The sequence below is a fragment of the Octopus sinensis genome, linkage group LG13 (assembly GCF_006345805.1).
Source record: "Octopus sinensis linkage group LG13, ASM634580v1, whole genome shotgun sequence".
Classification (NCBI taxonomy): Eukaryota; Metazoa; Mollusca; class Cephalopoda; order Octopoda; family Octopodidae; genus Octopus; species Octopus sinensis.
The window spans coordinates 16,865,268-16,886,713 of NC_043009.1; the positions used below are offsets into that span (position 1 = coordinate 16,865,268).

At 37.3% G+C, this 21,446-nt stretch overlaps 1 protein-coding gene across 2 annotated transcripts in view; it reads left to right on the plus strand.

Annotated features, from left to right (window-relative positions):
* The window catches only part of LOC115218501 (probable phospholipid-transporting ATPase VB), a 115,441-nt gene extending 102,104 nt beyond the window's left edge, over positions 1 to 13,337 (plus strand). For both annotated transcript variants that reach the window (XM_029788359.2, XM_036508167.1), the window contains exons 19-23: positions 1,388 to 1,588; positions 4,484 to 4,564; positions 6,308 to 6,412; positions 8,538 to 8,725; positions 12,216 to 13,337. In XM_029788359.2, coding sequence (XP_029644219.1) covers positions 1,388 to 1,588; positions 4,484 to 4,564; positions 6,308 to 6,412; positions 8,538 to 8,725; positions 12,216 to 12,459 — 819 coding nt within the window. In that variant the 3' untranslated portion in view covers positions 12,460 to 13,337. The remainder of the gene's footprint in view (positions 1 to 1,387; positions 1,589 to 4,483; positions 4,565 to 6,307; positions 6,413 to 8,537; positions 8,726 to 12,215) is intronic.
* The last annotated feature ends 8,109 nt before the right edge of the window (positions 13,338 to 21,446 follow it).

A 21,446-nucleotide genomic window follows, 5' to 3' on the forward strand; every position in this document is an offset into this window, starting at 1 on the left:
TCATATGGTTATGATTAATCAAATAATTTAATTTGCTATGAGAAATTAGTCAACTTTTGAATCCACAAATCCACCACTCTTGTCTATCTCCATCAGACTCGGTCTCTTTTATGCCTTTCCTCTCTCTATATACATTTACCACACTCTTTATCACTCTCTGTTTGTGTATGTATATCTCTTGTGCATGCTGCTCCCCACTTTCTCTCTTGATATGACGTACTTGCATTCATTTTGTTATTGTAATGTTTGCTTTCATTTTATGATGGACAGCTCTCTTGTAAAACATTCTAGCTTCCAAATCCTGTTTTTTCGGTTGGGTAAAAATGATCAAACTTTAAACCTTTGTATTGTTTATGAATTTGTTTTGCAAGATTCCTGAGGTGAAATTGTGTTGTGAAATAGACGTTGCTATATTTTGGGACGGTCATTTTTTTTTTCCTACCAAATAAACACCTGCACTATATATTCACACTTCACTCATTTATTATTGTTAATTTATCTTATGTCCATTGTCTGGAAATCTTTATGTCTAGAAAGACAGAATGGATTAAACAGAACGGGAGGACACACATAGGATGGAAGAGTCACTGAAGAGGTCACAGGTGTGTGATAAAAGATTTCTAGACAATGCACGTAAGATAAAATAAGAACAATAATAAATGAATGAAGAACAAATATATAGTGTATTTGTTTATTTAGCAAGAAAAATAATCGACCATTCCCGAAATATAACAAAACTTGTTTTTCCTAAGATTTTTCTGAAATACATCACTGAATTGGATTTAGCATATATATATGTGTATACCTATATATATATAGGCACATGCACACACACACACACACACACACACACACACACACACACACATGCAGAGAGACAGACAGACGCATCACTTATCATTATCTCTTCAGATTTTCTGTAGCAATTAAAGCCTGCACTAATTTTGTTTATGATGTTTCAAATCTGAGACACTTAATGGACACAACAACGAGATTGAAGAGGAAATATGGGAAATGGGCATATATGACATATTTCAGGATCTTTTGCTCCTTCGTGAGTGCCACATTTAACCCATTAATCATCCATGAACTCATTGCTTAAACAGCAACTAAATATAGAGGTGTAACATCATTGGAAACTGTTGCTCTGTGGTGGGGGTTCAAACTTCTTACCACACAACCATCCCTTTGTATGTATGTGTGTATGTATTTTTTTTAGTCATTCAAGGAATGCCATAAATATATATTTCTACACTATCTCCACTAGTTTTACTGAATTTTTGGAATTCTATGTTAGAGGTATTACAAGATTATGACAATAAATCAAGAAAACATTCATATTTCAAGTGTTTACATTTTGATGTTTTTCTTTTTCTTTCTTTCACAGATTTCCACATTTGTTCTCTTCTGGTTCCAAATTTTCAGTGGTTATTCTGGCTCCATGCAACTTGGTGATATATTTCTAATGCTAGAACATGTCTTGTTTACATCACTTCCACCACTTCTTAATGGAATTCTTGACAAGGATCTGTCTGCTGAAACTCTGTCTGAAAATCCTGATCTTTACAAACAGGGGCCAAGTGGGGAAGTAAGCAAGAACAAGTTTGCTTTCTATATTTCCGGTGCTGAAGATGTAACAAATCTGAAAGTGTCTGTTGTTGTTGTGTATGAACTGACAATGTCTGTTGTGACAGTGTGTCTTTCGCAACAGAATCTGTGGGACAGTGTCTGGTGTAACAGCATCTGTTGTGAGAGTGTTTTTTTTATGACAGTGTCTGTTGTGTCATTTGTGACAGTATTCATGAGACAGTATTTGTTGTGACTGTGTGTGCTACGATAGCATCTGTCATGTCATTTGTAACAGTGTTTGTGTGACAGTGCTTGTTGTGTCAGTATCTCTGAGATGGTATCTGTTGTGACAGTGCCTGTGTGATAGAATCTGTGTGGCAGCATTTGTTGTGACAATATCTGTTTTGATAGTATATGTTACAACAGTGTCTGTTACAGTATCTGTGTGACAGTATGTAGTCTGCAAAGTGTCTGTTTTGTCAGTATCATTATAACAATTGTCTACTAATACAGCATCACTAGTACAACCAATATTACTTTGATTAAAGTAATTGTGTTACATACTATTTGATTTTCTCCTGACTACCATTAAAAGTGATGTATACAAAAATATGTTAATATATATATATATATATAGGTTGAAATGTTTGACAGGATCTGATGGGTTTAAGGATTGTCTAATTTGGTGTAGGTTCTATGGCTGGATATCCTTCCTAATACCAACCGCTTTATTGTGTGTACTGGGTGCTTTTTCTGTGCCACCAGCACAAGTGAGGTCACCATACAAGACTATGAACCTCAAGAGAGGTGTCTTTATGTTGTGAGATAAGGCATTGGAGTATGAGAAAAGGGTCACAGCAGAAGAATTTTGTTGCTGTCGAAGATCTACATGGTTACTCATGTTTTAGAAACGAAGGTTGGTATGATTGAGGTGGAGCTGGGAAGAGCTAGAAATAGTGGTGATGAGGTGTCTGGGTGAGTAGAGTTGAGTGGGGACAGAAGAATCAGGAGGGTGGGTGTGTATTGGAGAGTGAGAGATGAGCAATGGGTGATGGAGTAAATATAATTGATGAACGAGTGTTGAGGGGTGAAAATAGTGAATGGTAGATAAGAAACAGGGGTGACCAATGATACACAGGGGTGAAGAACAGCAGAGTAGTAATGAAGTTATAGTAGACAGGGAAGGGTGAAATACTGATTTAAGCGCCCCCTGTAATCTCCAATAACATTTTTAGGTTTTTTGAAATTTCAGAAAATTTTTGTGAATTTGTGTTCTGCATATGAGAATTCATACAATTATGCAAAAAAACTTTATTGAGTGTGTAATTTAAGGGCGATTTTTTAGCTATTGTTTTTAGCACATCTCATGACCACCTGATACCTTCCTCGGTTCTTTGTCACTCTGACATGTATTGATGTTTTCCAGTATTTTTCTCTCCATAGACACACTTTATGGATTGATGATGCACTGAAGGGTGGTCTAAACCATTTGAATTGTCCATATTTTAAACTCTGATTTTAAAAAGAAATTTGAAAACGAGTGGAACTTTAGGATTTGGTGGGGGCGGAGTGTTAAAAATTTTTATAAAAATTAATTTTTTCATTATCATATAAATTCCAAATGTGTAGAACACAAATTAGCAAAATTTTTCTGGAAATTCCAAACAATAGAAAAGTTTTGAAGGGTTTTATGGGTGCTTAAACCAGAATTCCACTCAGGGAAGGATGACAGAGAGAGAAAGAGAGAGAGAGAGAGAGAGATGATGTGAGGATGGGTCGGTTACCATAGTGTGGGTGGAAGAGAGACAGGTATAGTGCATGTGGAAGGTGGGAAATGTATGGAGGTAGAGGAAGGGAAATAATTTGGTGGCTCAGGCAAGACGATTAGCGTAAAATATGGATGGAGAGGACAGTGTAACGATGAAGGATGAATATGTAGTGAAATGGTTCTGGGCAGTTAATGGTATCAAGGAAAACCGCAGTTGATAGGTGTTTGCGGTGAGGGTGAAGGGCCCATTTTTGGATATCATTCTATACCTCTGTGTTTAGACATGTCAGTCGTACTGTTTAAATAAGTATACATACATCATCATTAGTTAATCAAATTATAATTTGTAAAAACTTTTGATGTAAGCAATCACATCAAAATGAGAATCATGCTGTACATCATGATGTACTTTTAAGTATCTCAGATTTTGTTCCATTTCTGTGACCTGCTCGCTGACACAATTCCACTAAGTCTATTGAAAACCAGTTAGTGAGCAGATTTTGAAACCTCACAAATTTTCTGTTTTTTCTTTTATTATTTTGATTCAAAAGCTTCAGTCAGAGTCACTATTACCTGTTGCCTATCAAAAATAACAGCTTCAAAACAACTTTACTTTAAATAAGAAAATCAAATATCATATCAGCTCTACACATTTTATGACAGGTTACTGAATAGTCTGTATATAACATTGCAAACCTAATCTTAATGATTAGTCCAAACAGACATGCATTGACTGAGTTTTAAAGAGTCAGGTAGACTGCCTTGCAGTATTTGTTCTGATGCTCTGCATTATAAGTTCAATTCCCACCAAGGTCACTTTTGCCATTCAACCTTTAAGGATCAATAAAAATGTTCCAACCCAGGAAAGTGGACTGGCAGAACTGTGAAAATGTGTGACAGATGCCTTGTGGTATTTGTTCCAGCTTTTTGTCTTCCATGTTTAATTTCTGCCATGTTGCTATACACTTAAATTTTACCCCAAATCCTGATAAGGACCTGACTGCTGTTAGAACTTCCAACTGCAACTTGTACATAGACATAACACATGTACAAAACGCCCAGACACAAATATATGCACACACACAGATATCAAAAGCAAAATCCCAATTTGAATGACAATCGGTAATTAAAGTCACTCTTTTTCAGCTCTACACAAAATGGTCATTTTTTGGCATCCTGCTTGACGCCCTTTTCCAGAGTATTGCATTATATTTCATTCCACATTTGGTAAGTTAGATCACCATTTTATTCCTCTCTACAATGCTTAAGAGATTAGGATCATAAATTAGTAAAAAGGGAGTACGTTTAACTAAAATACCTCACAGAAATTAATCATGACCCCCTGAATTCTGTCCTCAAATTTAATCAATGATGGCCTCTCATCTCTACAGTATCAGTAAATTGAGTTATAGTTGTGTGCTTGAGCCAATATCCTTGACAATACTCATCACTTTAATGCTTATCATCATCATCATCCTAATCCTCATCATCACCATCATTTAGCATCTGTTTTCCATGCTGGCTTGGCTCAAGATTTCTCAGGAGCTGGCCAGCTGGAGAGCTGTTTAGGCTTCAATTGTCTCTTTTGACAAGGTTTCTATGGCTGGATGCCCTTCCTAATACCAACCACTTTATGTGCTGGGTGCCTTTCACATGCTAGTGGCACAAGTGCATTTCGTGTGGCATTGGCATGAGTGCATTAGTCAACATTAGTCAACATTAATAAATCTATTCTGAATAAAGTAACTAATGCAATGTAAAAACGAGCTTGCTCGTTTCTTCACTAATTTATGTCTGAAGTCCTAAAGTAGATGCTTGCATACTTTCACACTGCCACACACCACATTAATTTAGATAGAGGTGGGTAGTAATGCTATTTGTACCAAGTAGCTCATTATTTCAAGAATAGTAGACAGATAGCTTATCCCCAGTAGAGCCTAACTCTAACTATTAAATATATTTCCTCTCGTTATTGTACACCAACACATCTCAATGAACTCTGCTAATTCTTTGTTATACCAACAACTCCTAGTTTTTTTTTTATTTTGTAGTTCTGCACATTGAGTTCCACTATCATTTGTATGCAGTTGAGTAAAAATAATATCTACCTTCAGATAGAGTGACTGAAATTATCAGAATATTGTGCCTAAGGGCAGGACACAATGTCTGTTAAGAGTATTTCACAAATACTTTTATTGCTCCAGCTATTCTCCTCAGGGCAAATTTTACCTCAATTAGCCATGCGCTAAACTGTTGGAGTGGTAGAGAGCAACATCCTGATATAAAACCTCATACCTTTAGGTAGAGAGGATATATCTCACACTCTACTTTCATTTTCACCCCAGCCTGGGATTGACTACAAAAACATGCATGCACACACACACACAGACAGAGAGAGAGGGGGGGGGACAAGGTAAACAATTTTGAGGGAAATAGCTCAGTTGATTATATGAACTGCAGTATTTTGCTGGTTCTTTATTTTACTGACCCCTTAAAAATGACTGCAAAGTTGATTTCTGCAGGATTTGAACTCAGAATATAAAGAGCCAGAACAAACACCATAAAGCACTTTGTCTATTGCTTTAGTGATTCAACCAATTCCCATTCTCTAACGTGGACTAATAATCTACAATAATACAGAATATTTCAAGGAAGACTATATTAATTCAAACGCTTCTTCAGGTAAACTTTTACTTATAATTCTCTCTAAATTAACTCCTGTTTAAGAACTACTGGCCAATAGCCAAGCTTATGGCTGTACTTCTTAGGGTAAGCTCCAAACAATCTAACATAGTTATGGTTCTCTGTTAAATCCTGTGTCACTTTATTTATATTACAGATACCACTTAGGAAACTACAGGTGTTAGAACTTGCTGTATTTAGGATCTCAAACTTTGAGTTCTACTGTCTATATTTTAAAGTCATTACAAACACCATATCTTATTCTTGTTTATTTGTTTTGTTTTTAAGGCTTACCTTGACAGCAATACAGGAATTTGGGAGTTTGGTACAACGATGATGGTCATCCTCATTTTAATCATCTATCTACATCTTGGCATTGAGACATATTCATGGGTAAGTTTCATTGATTTTACTCTTCACCATAGAATATATTCAATATTTGTTTACCTTATAAACCATTGTCGATAAGCTTCACAAGATCTGATTTCTTTATCATAGTTGACTGCATATCTATGACTTTTCTAAAACAACATCCTAAAGTCTTAGCGTCTTAAGGGCAAGAAAATATTTCACTTCCAAAACACTATATCTCTATATACTTCTTCTTTATAGACGTCAGCATCTAAAACTTCAAACAGGATCCTAACCAGATCGATGTAAATAGTGCAGGGGAACAGCCCTCCACACTTTCCTAGATTATTTTACTCTTTTATTATATTAAAAGAAATCACTAAAGAATTATAATTAATTTATTTGGGGGACAAACACACACACACACACATATACATGCAGTAGGAGTCTACACAGTGGGACTGGACCTGTAGCTATGTAGCTGCAAAGTGGAGCACACTATCATATCTGTATCAATAATGATGATGGTCGCTTCCATCTGTTTCAACATATGAGTGTTTGAAGGAGAGGATTTAAGGTTAAAAAAAAAAGGTGGGAAAAAGTAAAAAATATCTTTTGAAAAGAATAGAAACAAAGAGGTTGCATCTATTTGTGATGGATGCGTGAATGTAATTTGTGTCCAGGGATGGATTTTGCTATGAAGTCACAATGGAGACACTGATGATTTTGATTTTGCCTAGGATTGGGCAGATGTGTCTATTGATTGCAGGATATTATTCTGTTATTGTTCTTTTCTTCAATTCAAATTGTTTTGATGCATCATCACACATTCTGCACCATGCAGATTGATCTAGGCAATGACCTTCCCAAGAGGTCATGTGAAGCTGTAGAGGTTTTAGTGATTGCTTCAAATTACACGTAAGGACAGGTCTTCTGTTATCATGACATCCCTCCATTGGCCTTACAAAAGAATTTTTAGAATGTGGTCATTTTGCATTCAAATAACAGCAATATTACCTATAATTATAATAAAACAGGGAAAATATTGATAGTATACAAAGCATTCCATCCCAAGAGTGACACTGATAGATTGTACTACTTGTCCAGAAGAAAGGGTGGGAAAGGTTTGATCAGTTGCTGAGATTGTGTAGAAGCAGTGGAAAACAGAATAGGGTGTTTATGTAAAAGATGCCGTGGAATCATTGTTGAAATATGTGAAGAAGTCCAGCAATATCAAAATTGATAATTGTGTAAAGAAAGACAAACTTAAAGAGGAAAATAACATGTAAAAAGAAATAGCATGGAAAGAAAAAAATATGTACAGTCAGTTTGCAAGAGGTACGGATACCAAGACAGATGCAGGAGACCAGTGGTTATGGATGCAGAGGAGTGATTTGAAAATGGAAACAGAAGCACTTATATGCACACCACAAGAACAGGCATTAAGGACTAACTATGTGAACAGCAGAATTGACGACACCACTGAGAGTGACAAATGCAGAATGTGTAGTGAGAGGGGTGAAATGGTATGGCACATTGTTAGTGAATGCCCAAAATTGGTACAACACAAATACAAAAGAGAACATGACGTGGCAAAAATAATCCAAGGCCTTCAAAGACATGGCATGACCAAAACCCAGGAAGTACTGAGAATAAAGACTGCAAAATCCTGATGCAATGATTCTGTGTGACCATCAGATCAGAAATTTAAAGTATTGCTTTGTTACAATGGTAGAACATCTGTCATGTGTACAAGATATGTGGCTTCATGTCTCATGAGCAGCATTTGACCCTTTTTTTTTCTATCTAAAAGGGTTTTTTCAATCCAATATTTGCAAGATATCATTTCATATTCTCTTGAAAGTTTATAAATTCTTCTGGCATCAGCAAAATTAATAAAAAAGCTCCAAGTGCTAGATATCTATAATCAACCATTTTCAGAAACCTCTGAAACCAGAGTACCACACAATTACAAAGACATTATTGATAAATTCATCAGCATGATTGGCAAACCCAGGAGATTAATCCCCTTCTCTGTTTATCTGATTTCGAACATCTTGTATATTTGATTGCAATCATTGCTTTATAACTAATTGATCCTAGCATCTTGATTAATATCTATTGGGAATCACTGAGTGATTTTTTTTTTTGTTTTCTTTTTTTCCAGACATGGATCCAATGGTTTCTAATGGTGATAAACTTTCTCTTCTTTTGGTGCTGTATGATTGTGGTGCATGCTTTCTGTTTAGATTGCGAACACCCTGGTAATCCTTATTGGGTCATGGAAAACACGTTGGCCAAACCAACTCATGTCTTAATTGTTGTGATTACCTCAGTTATTGCTTTAATTCCCAGGTAAGCAGTAATGATTCTGCATCACTCTCCTAATTTTGTTGATTTTCCAAAGTTTTTATTTCCCATTCCTCCTCAGATGGAGGGGATACCAGTAATCTTTTCTATTATTTATATAAACTTAATTTGTTTACTCTGAGACTTGTTTTTCCAGGATTACATGGGATAGATGAATATTAACCCTTTAGTGTTCAGATTACTCTGTTAAATGTAAAACTTTTTTCACTCAAATTATTTTAAATTAATCACGCATTATCTTACAGCTTTGAGGTTTCAATGATGCAATTGTTTACTTTTAGAATGACATTGTAGGTTAGGTGTGAGAGGCTAGATATGGCTAGTTCAAATATAAAACAAGTAGACTATCTGGGCCAGATGTGGCCGGTTTAAACACTAAAGGGTTAATGTGATTTAGTTTTCACCTATTTGCTTTCCCTGTCACTAACCTTTAACTGTTTTTCAAATAAGTGATCTCTAATTCCACACACCTTCAAAGGTGCAAAGCCAACAGATCATCTGTTGATAACAGTTCAAATGACAATGTCGTTGCATGTAGTTTAATGATTTTCACAAAAGCACAAATATAAGTATACCCACGTGCATGTAAACAGATATTTATTTACGACGGGCTTCTCTCATTTTCTGTTTACGGTATCACAAGGCTTCATTCAGTTTGGGTCCATATAGGAAACACTTGCTCGAGGTACCTTGCTATGGGACTGAATCTAAAGTCATTTGCTTGTGAAGTAAACTTTTGATCCATACAGTCATGTCTGCACCTAGCCTTGTGTGTGCGTGTGTGTGTGATGCTAAAAATAATCCAGATCACATGATATGAAGCATCACAGAGATATGCCATATATTTCCTGTGAGTGTTGTAAGTCTTTTGAAGCCACTTGGATTTGTGAATCTCTTGTGTTTGGATAACCCACTGTTTAACTGACAAAATTTTAACGGCCCACATTTCCATTTGCAATTTTTTGCTCAAACATGGAAAAATCACCATATTTTTGAAAAGAATGATTAAAGAACAGCAGTTATGTAACCACTATCATTAGGTTATGGCTGGTTCAGCTATAAGAAGCTGTGCTCTCTGAGCTGAGTGCTTGTGCAACATCTTGTACCTCGTGAAGAAGCTGCGTGTGTATACTTATCTGTGAAATATGTATGCATGTATAGATAGAGAAATGTATGTAAGTCTTCAGTAAGACTGATGGTTTTCACTTTTCAATGAGACATCCATCCACTCAGAGCAACAGTGCTCTGTGATAACAAAACTAGGATAAATGGGTAAACAAAGTATGTTTGTAGAAACAGAATGATTGTGGGGGAAAGAAAGTAAAACACACGGGCAGTGGTGAGAGAAAGTGATGTATGCCAGTAAAGAGCTTTTTTTATTTTATTACATATATAACACGTATGTATATGACACATGTATAACATAAAACCACATTAAAATACAAACCCCCAAACCAAAGAAAATGCAAGCATGAGTGAAGAAAGAAAATAATGGAAAACAAAAAGAGGAAGAAAGAAAGTAAAAACATCAATTCAGCACCAAAATTGGTCTCACACCACAAGGCTCAATGGAACCTACTGAAGCAAGCCAGCACACTTGCAGTATTACCACAGGTGATGACAAGGCTAAGGTGTTGGAATAGCCAAGCACCTTCATAGGCATCACCTGACACCTTGGTAAGGCAAGCCGCCAACAATGACAAGAACTTTGCTGTTAGCGGCCCAGCCACTCCAAATGTCTAAAACACTATCTGATACGTAAGGATTTTGTTCCGTTTGGCTATGGAGGCAGTGACTCTCGTTATCTGAGGGGAGAAGTGGTGATGACTGGCAATACAGATCTGATACGATCCTTTACACACAAGCCCCATGATGAGCAAGAGAGGTTGCATGGCAAAAGTAGGAAGGATATAGATAAGGCATAAAACTAGTGTGATTCCTTGTTGCATAGGAGACATTTTATAGTGAACAGGAAATGGTAAATGATATATCAGCATTGTTCTAACATCCACTTTTCAATGCTCGTATACTTTGAATGGGATTTGTTGAGGCAGATTATCTCCGGCTGGAAACCCTCCCAGTCACCAACACTCACCTGTTTCTGAGTAAGGTAATATTTCCTCGTGATCAAACTTGTTTCCACAAAAGATTAGAAGTGAAGCACACCATTTGCATGATGGTGTCATTCATTTACAACTGTCACACAGTGCCAAGGCAAGAAGACAGTAACACACACACACTCTCACACGATAGGCTTCTTTCAGTTTCTGTCTATCAAATCCACTTACCAAAGTTTGGCAAATCTGGAGCTATAGTAGAAGACACTGGTCCATACTGTGGGACTGAACCTGGAACCACATGGCTGAAAAGCAAACTTCTTACCACACAGCCATGCCTCTGTGCGTGTGTGTGTGTGTGTGTAAACATATAAAGGAGAGAAAGAAAAGAAACAGGAAAATTATTTAGTATTTGCAGTTATTTGTATATCTTAATGAAATATTTTACTCAGTGAAGAGGAAGTTGAAGAAGTTTAAAGATGAGGAAAATGGAATGAAAGTATTTTTAAGTCGAATATGTAGATTAGAAAGGATTTAAACATTAAAATATGGCGTAGGAGTGGCTGTGTGGTAAGTAGCTTGTTTACCAACCACATGGTTCTGGGTTCAGTCCCACTGCGTGGCACCTTGGGCAAGTGTCTTCTACTATAGCCTCGGGCCGACCAAAGCCTTGTGAGTGGATTTGGTAGACGGAAACTGAAAGAAGCCACCCGTATATATGTATACATATATATATATATATATATATATATGTGCGTGTGTGTATTTGTGTGTCTGTGTTTGTCCCCCTAGCATTGCTTGACAACTGATGCTGGTGTGTTTATGTCCCCGTTACTTAGCGGTTCGGCAAAAGGGACCGATAGAATAAGTACTGGGCTTACAAAAGAATAAGTCCCAGGGTCGAGTTGCTCGACTAAAGGTGGTGCTCCAGCATGGCCGCAGTCAAATGACTGAAACAAGTAAAAGAGTAAAAGAGTAAAGAGTAAAAGAGATATTCTACATAAGGGTTAAAATCCTTCAGTTTATTGACATTGACATTTGAAGAAATTTCTAAATTGGAATGGTTGTGGCAACTAACAAACTAACAACACTCTGCAATGACTATAGGTTGGCTGGAATCTTGGCAAACCTAAATATTTGTGTAATTCAATCTGATTGGTTAGCTCTTTTAATAAACTTATACCTGAAACATTTTAAAGTGTGTCAGTCTACATGTGTTCCAGTTATGTAAAGATTATGCTCTTTTAATAATTATTTAATATTTTAGGTATTACAAAACAAATATAACTTTCTTGAAGGGAATGTGATCTATATTGACCGTAAAAACAAATTCCTGTTAGCTGATATTTTTGTTTGTGTGGTGTATGAGTGTTTTGTTTTTCTTAAATGGTTGATTTTCCTCCTTTTTCTCATTTTAGGTTCTTATACCGAGTCTTTCAGTGGACGTTTTGGCCTAATGATGTGATGAGTATGACGAAAAAGATAAAACTTCGAAACCAAGAAATGACATCAGAAGATAGTTTAGATATGACAGAAACCACTCCACAGACCGGTTTCAAGCGGAATATCCGGATTTGGACAACAAATACTACGGAACCACACCAAGTATATCGGCGTCAGACAAGCAGTGACCACATATCACAAACATCGATTTTTAGCTGACATCTTCATGTTTATGTTTTCTGTAGAGTTGTTCATTTTTTTTTTTTATACGTTCATACTCAATGGTTAGGCCGGACGTAAAGAGAAGAGGAGTGAGATTGATTGTGTGTGTGTATATGAATGCTGACCTCTTCTTTTGTAGAGGCATTCAAATTCTTTTACAACCTTTCATTTCATGAAACTTTTACCTTCAGTATAATTTTTATAAGTCCAATGTCCTGAAGAATCACAGAGAAGTGAAAGACGATGTAAAAGGTTTTGAAATATACACACAAACACACATAATGGTATAATTATTGCAACAGAAAATGCATGAACAATTTTAAGGGTCAAAATATTGACCCCACCCTCAGTAAAATATTTTTACATATCATGACTTGGTTACTGCAATTAATGTCATCTACATCAACAATGCTGTGACAAGAAAAGACAATTTCCTTTTTCTGTGTTGTTATTACTCAGAGAGTCAATGACAACGCCACTGTCCAAATGTTTACAATGTTCTGTGTACAATTTTATGAACTTTAAATAAGCTGAGTCTTTCCTTTAAATGTCATGTCTGCTTTGAAAATTGTCTGGAACCAAGTGACATCATGAGGAAATTGTCTTTTTCTTCTTTTTTTTTTTTTCTGAATGTGAATGGGTGAGTGGGTGATTATTAGATATACTAAGTGACTGTAAATGTTTTTTGATGTGTTTTATTTTTTTATTTCCAATGTGAATCTTTAAATAAAACAATTATTTTTGTAACTCATTACATTTTTAAAAGACAAAAAATATTAAAGCATAAAAAAAACAAAAAAAAAACTAACAACGTCCAAAATTTTTCTCTTCTTGAAATTAGCATCAAACTCATAAGTATATATTAAGCGTAAGATTATAAATCAGGCCTGATTGGGGTACAACTGGAAACCAAGGAAATTTAAACATTTAAATTCAAATATATATTCACATGAGTGTATATATATATATACACACATGTGACAGATCTTCATCTGTGTGATTCTACTCACAAAGCGCTGGCTGGAAACTTTGCCCAAGTGTGTTACAGTAGATTTAATGAATATGGGAGGCAGACCCTACACACCAAAGTTTCATCCCACCATAATCTTGATATGGTACTGTGCCTATACTTGTAACCCCTGAAGGAAGTACATAGAGTTTGTAAATCTCCACTTTGACATAGGTAATTATATTTTGTGGATATCATCCATGTATCCTGTCACACTTTTTAGGTGGTGGGATTGCTCTGATATTTGCCTGTAAACTGTTGAAGCAAATATTCTTTTGTTGGATGGATGCCCTAATCCTAATTACTCAATTCACTGCCATTGATAGGGTTTCAACTACTTGAGTGGTCAGTCACTGAACTAACTTTTTTTTCATTTTCTTTTTGACCAAGTTAGAAGCAGATGTCATACAGTAAAGAAATCAGTGCATGTTGAAGCCAATGTACCACATACACATACATGTGTATATATATATATATATATGGAGGTGCAATGGCCCAGTGGTTAGGGCAGCGAACTCGCGGTTGTAGAATCGCGGTTTCGATTCCCAGACCGGGCGTTGTGAGTGTTTATTGAGCGAAAACACCTAAAGCTCCATGAGGCTCCGGCAGGGGATGGTGGCGATCTCTGCTGTACTCTTTCACCACAACTTTCTCTCACTCGGCCTGCTTGCTTAGCCAGCAGGGTGGCATCATTTGAAGGCTAAAACAATGTGAAGCGCATTGTGACCAGCGATGTGTAGCAACATCTGATAGCCTGGTCGGTCACGGTGATATATATATATATAAGCATTACTTATGAGGAGGCAGTGCTAAGCAGTGATGTGTATAAATACAAGCTTATTACCAGTAAAAATATGTTTGGGGCATATTCAAACCTGTAAGAAAGCCAGTCTAAGTAAGTGGTGCTGTGAGCTGATTTTGGTATATTTAAACCATTTGTCTACGGCAAGAATTTTCTCCATGACAAAATACATTGAATGGCTTTCTTATGGGTTTGAATATCTCCCAAGCATTTTTGAACTGGAAATAACCTTGTATAAGCATTAATATGTGTTAATTTGTATATGTTTTGATATGATATACGTGAGCATGCTAGTGCCCCCTCCTCAAATCATCTGACACCTTCCTTGGATTTAAGTCTAACATGTATCATATTATATGAAGGGACCACTACACACAGTCAAATAAACTCATTATAGACGTTTTGCTCCTGTTTTATCAAACATATATACACCATCTTTTACGTATCCACCAACTACATAGATTCTAAGTTTATAATGGAAACAACTGATGAGGAAAAAGAATGTTTATTGTAAAACTGCAGCCAAATTTGGTCATGGGGATAATATTCCATTCACACTGAACTATTGAAAATCATCCATCAGGAGTGTGTATGTGCACACATACACACACAATATTAGCCACAAAAGCAGTAAAAATAGTGAATGACAATTTTTATATCCTACTTAATGTGAATGTATTGGTAGAACACCCTAATGCTGCAGTATTTGCCCTGATAAACCTTCTCGTATAGACATTTAAAGCTTCTTAGCACTAGACATCAGTATGAGATTTCTCAAGATTATGGCATTCTAACTGTACATCCATGTGAAGTAGGGTCCATACATACACACACAAAAGACAAATGGATGCTTCCAGGTATCTGTTTACCTTATTTACACCCTCGCTTTCTCATGGAAAATACTATTTTCTTTTAACCAATGAAACTCTAATATAACTTTGTAAATCTCCACTCCCCCTCCCCTCAGCATTTTTTTTCTTCTTCAAAATTTTAGAGTTTGTCAGTTCTTCATTTCTAACAAGTGACAGAAAATAGATAAATAAATAAAAGAGCATTGGTATGAATTGAACTCAAACCACCTAATTTCTACCACCAATAACAACCACCCGCACGTCCTATATGACATTAAATCAAAGAGCTTGGGGTAGATTATGGGAGCAGTTTGCTAGAGATAAAAAAAAAAATAGTAATACCGGAAACAGAATAGCAGTGGTGTGCACGCAGTAATGGAACAATTCACTTCTGATTAAAATAAGATAATTGGACCATCCTTTCATTACTGATAGCAACCATGCAGGGTTTTTAGTTGATTATATTGACCCTAGTAATTTGTTTAGTACTTGTTTTATTGTTCTCGTTAGAAACAAGAGCCAAGTCATTCTTTTCATCAAGGGACTTGTTCACCACATACACTAATATAAACATATATATGCGTGTATATATATTTACTCACACATGATGAGTTTCCATGTACACAGTGATGGTTGAAAACTTTCCCTGAATGCCATTGTGGATGTGTGCTGGAGCATTGTCCTCATGAAACAAGATCCCTTTCATCAGTTTTCCTGGGTGTTTGGGTGGTTATATCTACACACAATTTTTTTTAAAGAGTACACTATGTTCATGAATAGTGTCAAAATAAACATACATGCCCATAGGCATAGAAACAAAATTATTTAAACATTTTTAAATACTTATAGATTTGTGCTCTAGCTAAGAAATTATTTTTTTATTCTTTTACCAAAGTTATACACATTGTGGTTTACAAAATGGACAAGTCTATCTGAGACTTAGCTTTTGTTTGTTCTTCTTACAACCTAGCCATGTTACTGTTTAACACTAGGTCAGCCCTGCTGGAAACAGTAATTCCAGCTATGATCACTTTATCTTTTACTTGTTTCACTCATTTTACTGTGGCCATGCTGGGGCACCATCTTGAAGGATTTTTAGTCAAACAAATCGACCCTAGAACTTATTCTATTAGTCCTTTTGTCAAAATGCTAGATTACAAGGACTTTAGCACACATATAAGCGGTGGTGGAGGACAAACAGATGCAAGGACATGGACACACACACACATATATACCCTCATCCATACCAGGCCTCTTTCAGTTTCTGTCTACCCAATACTCTCACAAGGCTTTGGTCAGTCGGTCTGGAATCATCTCATTGGGAACCAAGTTTCTTATCCCACAGTCACCCCTGTACTCACATCTTTTTCCTAGATACAGTGTGTCAAAGAACACATCCAGTTAGTCACTCTTTTGAGATGTTTACTTTTGTTTCTAGCTGCTCAGCCGACCATAAAGAGGCTTCTTCATTGGCTTATTTAACCTAGCGATGTTGAGTGGAGAATTTTTTTGCTCATAACTGACCTACTCAAGTACTCGGGAAAAATGGATATTTTAAAATGTTTTAACCCATCGATTAGCTACATTTCTCATACAGAAACTGTTAAAAACATCAATTTCATTGGTCAATGCTATTTCAGTTTTATGATAATATTTGGTTTAAGGCAGCAAGCTGACAGAATTGTTACCATGATGGGCAAAATGCTTAGCAGCATTTCGTCTGTCTTTACATTCTGAGTTCAAATGCTGCCAAGGTCAACTTTGCCTTTCGTCCTTTTGGTGTCGATAAAATAAGCACCAGTTGAGCTCTGGGGCTGATGTAATTGACTTAGCCCCACTTTTGAACTTGTTGGCCTTGTGCCAAAATTTGAAATCAATTCACTTAATTTCTTGAGCAAAATAAAAAAAAAATATACAACCCTTTGCATTGTAGATCTAAAAGATATTCTAAGAAATTAACATCAAGCTCACTATGCAACTTCGTTTTAGAAAAGAAAACACATTCGTATGGAATTGATTTGTTATTGTCTAACATTGTTATACTCAACTGCCATAACTGTATCTTCTGTGTCGATATCATTGTCAGATGATGTGAATAATTTCAATTCTCATCTTTTTCAACATTTTTTTTTTTCATAAAAATGTTTATTTTTTTTATTTCACAATTTAAAACATTGTATACATATTTTTATTGTAAATGAAGTAATTTATATAAAGTGAAATTATTAAAAATTGCTATTTAAAGATAAAACATCTGAAAGTTGTTTTTGTTTTTCTTCTTCATTAAACTTTTCCGAAATAATCGTTGACTTCTCTTCTTTGCAAAGTTTTCTTCATACATGAGTCACTAATGCAAAGCATGAACATCATAAACTCTCATAAAACTATTGGGTTGGCAACTAAGTTCCCGCCGTTTTTTTAATTTTTGGAATCTATTTTTTTTTTTTGAGAATTCTAATTTTGAATCATTTTGGAACCTATTTTGTTTTTTTTCTAGTTAATTTTAGTTAAATTTGTTTATTTTCAGAACATTAAAATGGAATGTCAAGATCAGAAAAATGAGCATTTTTGATGCCTTCTTTTTGCTCGCGACATTTGTGCAGTGTATGGAGAGGGTGCCGTAGCTGAAAGAACCACTCGTGATTGGTATGCCATCAGACATCTCAGTCCATTAGTCTGTGAGGCTCAGCATCCTGAGATCGGTCCTCATTAATTTATCTTGTGTCTTCCTCTGCCACAGGTGCCACCTTCTTCAATATGTATTTCTTTACTGCCCACAAGGGGCTAAACATAGAGGGGACAAACAAGGACAGACGAAGGGATTGAGTTGGTTATATCGCCCCCAGTGCGAAACTGGTACTTTATTTATCGACCCCGAAAAGATGAAAGGCAAAGTTGACCTCGGCGGAATTTGAACTCAGAACGTAACGACAGACGAAATACCACTAAGCATTTCACCCGGCGCGCTAACGTGTCTGCCAGGACTTCATTCATACACATTGCATGTCCAAACCAATGCAGTCTTCTCTCTTTGCATGCTGCACAATTTTTCTCTTAGCACATTTGCATTTTGTCATACATGTACATCGATGCAGTATATCTGCTGGAGCATACTAGCTTCATTCCTCTCTAGTCTATGCATGCCTTCTGCAGTCAGAGCGCACATCTTTCTACCATGGAGTATAGCCATTCCTACACAAGTCCTTTTGTTGCTAACAGAGGTAACAGCTCTTTGAACTGCCGCCATCCTGTTCTTATTCCAGCAACAATACTTTCAGAACATCCTCCTCCATTGCTAATTTGGTCACCTAGGTAACAAAAACAATCTACAAACTCAAGAGAGCCTCCTGGGTATTTAAGAGTCTAATTCCCATGTGTCCTTAGTGCATATTGTTCCTGCACATCTGCCATATATGAGGACAACTTTTTTTGTTAATCTACCTGTGATTCCACTGCACCTCTGATATGTCCATAGCTTAAATTGGTTGCAGCAAATGGAAATACTTCCAACTCCTTTCCTATGTACTGTGCAGAAAGAGAGTCTTATCTACTTTCTTGCTAACAGCAACTTTGGTCTTCGCCAAGTTAACTTAAGGCCCTTTGATTCCAGATTTTGCTTCTATACCTGGAATTTCTTCTCCAGTTCTGCAACATCTGTGAGGTCATCAGCACAGTCTGGAGGACTGTGACGAATGAGTGAACTGAGAACTGAGCCTGGTGAACTCATTACTTGTATGCTAAATTTATCACTGACAGCACCACTGTACATGGCTTATACAGCTCTAACAAGCTACTCATCTACTCTTAAGTTCCTTAGAGACCACCAAACAACAGAGCAAGGGACTCTATCAAAAGCTTTCTCCAGATTGACTAAATCCATGTACAATGGCTTGCTTTTGGCCAAATGCTTCTGCTGCTGTCTCACTTGGAAGATGGCATTGGCAGTACGCTTCCTGCATCTCATCTAATTCAATTCTATTCCTAATCAACTGAGCCATAATTCTTTCTGTATATATACGTTGGAGGTTTCTATGGGACAACCTGCTGAGAGCCACTGACCAGATCTGTGGATGATGCAAAGTCCCCTCTCAACCCAAGTGGTGGCACAATGTTGTTGACAGGGCTATTAGACAAAAGAAACAGGCTTGGAACGTCTGGAAGAACGGTGGTGGCAGGGAAGTGTATCAGACTGCCAGAAGGGAAGCTAGGAGACAGGTCTATCTAGCCAGAGGGGAGGCAGATAAGGAAAAATTTGCCAATGTTCTGCACTGTGAGGACCAAAGACTTGAGGTATTTCATGTTGCAAGACAGTGTGTGAGAGAATCGTGATGTTGTAGGAGAGAAATGTGTCCACATGGATGATGGGTCGCTTGAACTAAATGAGGCTGCAAAGAGAGAAGTTTGGAGACGCCACTATGAAAGGCTACTCAATAAAGAATGAATGGGAGAAAGAGAGTCTGCCGAATGTCAACCCAACAGAGGGACCAGCTATCCGAATTGACAGTACCTTGGTAGATAAAGCAATTAAGAATATGAAGACAGGGAAAGCCCATCAGGAATCATTGCAGAGATGCTCAAAATATCCAGTGGTATTGGCTATAGCATTGTCACCTGTATAGTTAATCAAGTGATACATGAAGGAGTCATACCCAATGACTGGTGTAGCAGCACCATAGTCAACTGCTACAAAGGTAAAGGTGACGCCCTAAATACAAATAATTGCAGAGGTATCAAGTTGCTGGATCAAGTAATGAAGGTCATGGAGAGGGTCATAGCCTAACTAATTAGGGACAGTCAGTCTAGCTGAGATGCAGTTTGGGTTTGTGTCAGGGAAAAGCACCTCTGATGCTACATTTCTGGTAAGACAGCTGCAGGAGAAATACTTTGCCAAGGATAAACCTCTGTACCTGGCTTTATTTGACATGGAGAAAGCCTTTGACAGGGTCCCCCGATCCCTTATCTGGTGGTCAATGAGGAGACTAGGGATAGATGAATGGTTAGTGAGAGATGTGCAAGCCATGTACAGGGACGCTGTCACTAAGGTGAGGGTTGGCAACGGGTACAGTGAAGAATTCCGAGTAAAGGTAGGGCTCCACCAAGGTTCAGTCCTCAGCCCCTTCCTATTTATCATAGTCCTCCAGGCAATAAGAGGAATTCAAGACAGGATGCCCCTGGGAGCTCCTCTATGCTGATGACCTTGCTCTAATTCCTGAGTCACTCTCAGAGAAGTTTCAGATGTGGAAGCAAGGATTAGAATCGAAGGGCCTTAGAGTCAACCTAGCTAAAACCAAAGTCCTAAGTAGGAAGGCAGACAAACCACAAATCCCATCTGTTAAGATGGCCCTGCTCGATCTGTAGAAAATGCATAGGTAGAAAATCCATAAGATGTACCCAGTGTAAGCTATATCAAAGGAAGGCTAACTAGGAAGATAGTTTTTGTATGTGGCAAATGCTCTGGAGCAATAAACACTGAAAATGTGCAGAGAACAACTTCTGCCACATTCCAGGGAGAAAAACTAGTAGTTGATAGCTTCCATTACCTAGATGACCAAGTGAGTTGCGGGGGTGGGTGCTCTGAAAGTTTAGCTGCTAGAATAAGAATAGCCTGCTGGTGACAAAGGGCCTCTCGCTCAGAGTTAAAGGTAGACATTATGACGCATGTGTACGAACAACCATGCTACATGGCAGTTAAACCTGGGCTGTGACTGCTGAGGATATGTATAAGCTTGCAAGGAATGAAGCCAGTATGTTCCGATGGATGGGTAATGTCAGTGTGCATACTTGACAGAGTGTAAGTGCTTTGAGAGAAGAGTTGGACCTAAGAAGCATCAGATGTGGTGTGCAAGAGAGACGACTGGGCTAGTATGGTCATGTGTTGAGAATGGATGAGGATAGCTGTGTGAAAGTGTCCCACCCTAGTGGTTGAGGGAACCTGTGGAAGAGGTAAACCCAGAAAGACCTGGGATGAAGTGGTGAAGCATGACCATTGAACATTAGGCCTCACTGAGGCTAGTGACCGAGACCTTTGTAAATAAGCTGTGCTTGAGAAGACCCGGCAAGCCAAGTGAAACCATAATCTTTGGCCTATGCCAGTGTCCCTTCTTATCATATCATCATCATTGTTTAACGTCCGCTTTCCATGCTGGCATGGGTTGGACGATCTGACTGAGGATTGGCGAGCCAGATGGCTGCACAAGACTCCAATCTTGATCTGGCAGAGTTTCTACAGCTGGATGACCTTCCTAACGCCAACCACTCTGAGAGTATAGAGGGTGCTTTTATGTGCCACAGGCACAAGAGCCAATCAGGCAGTACTGGCAAC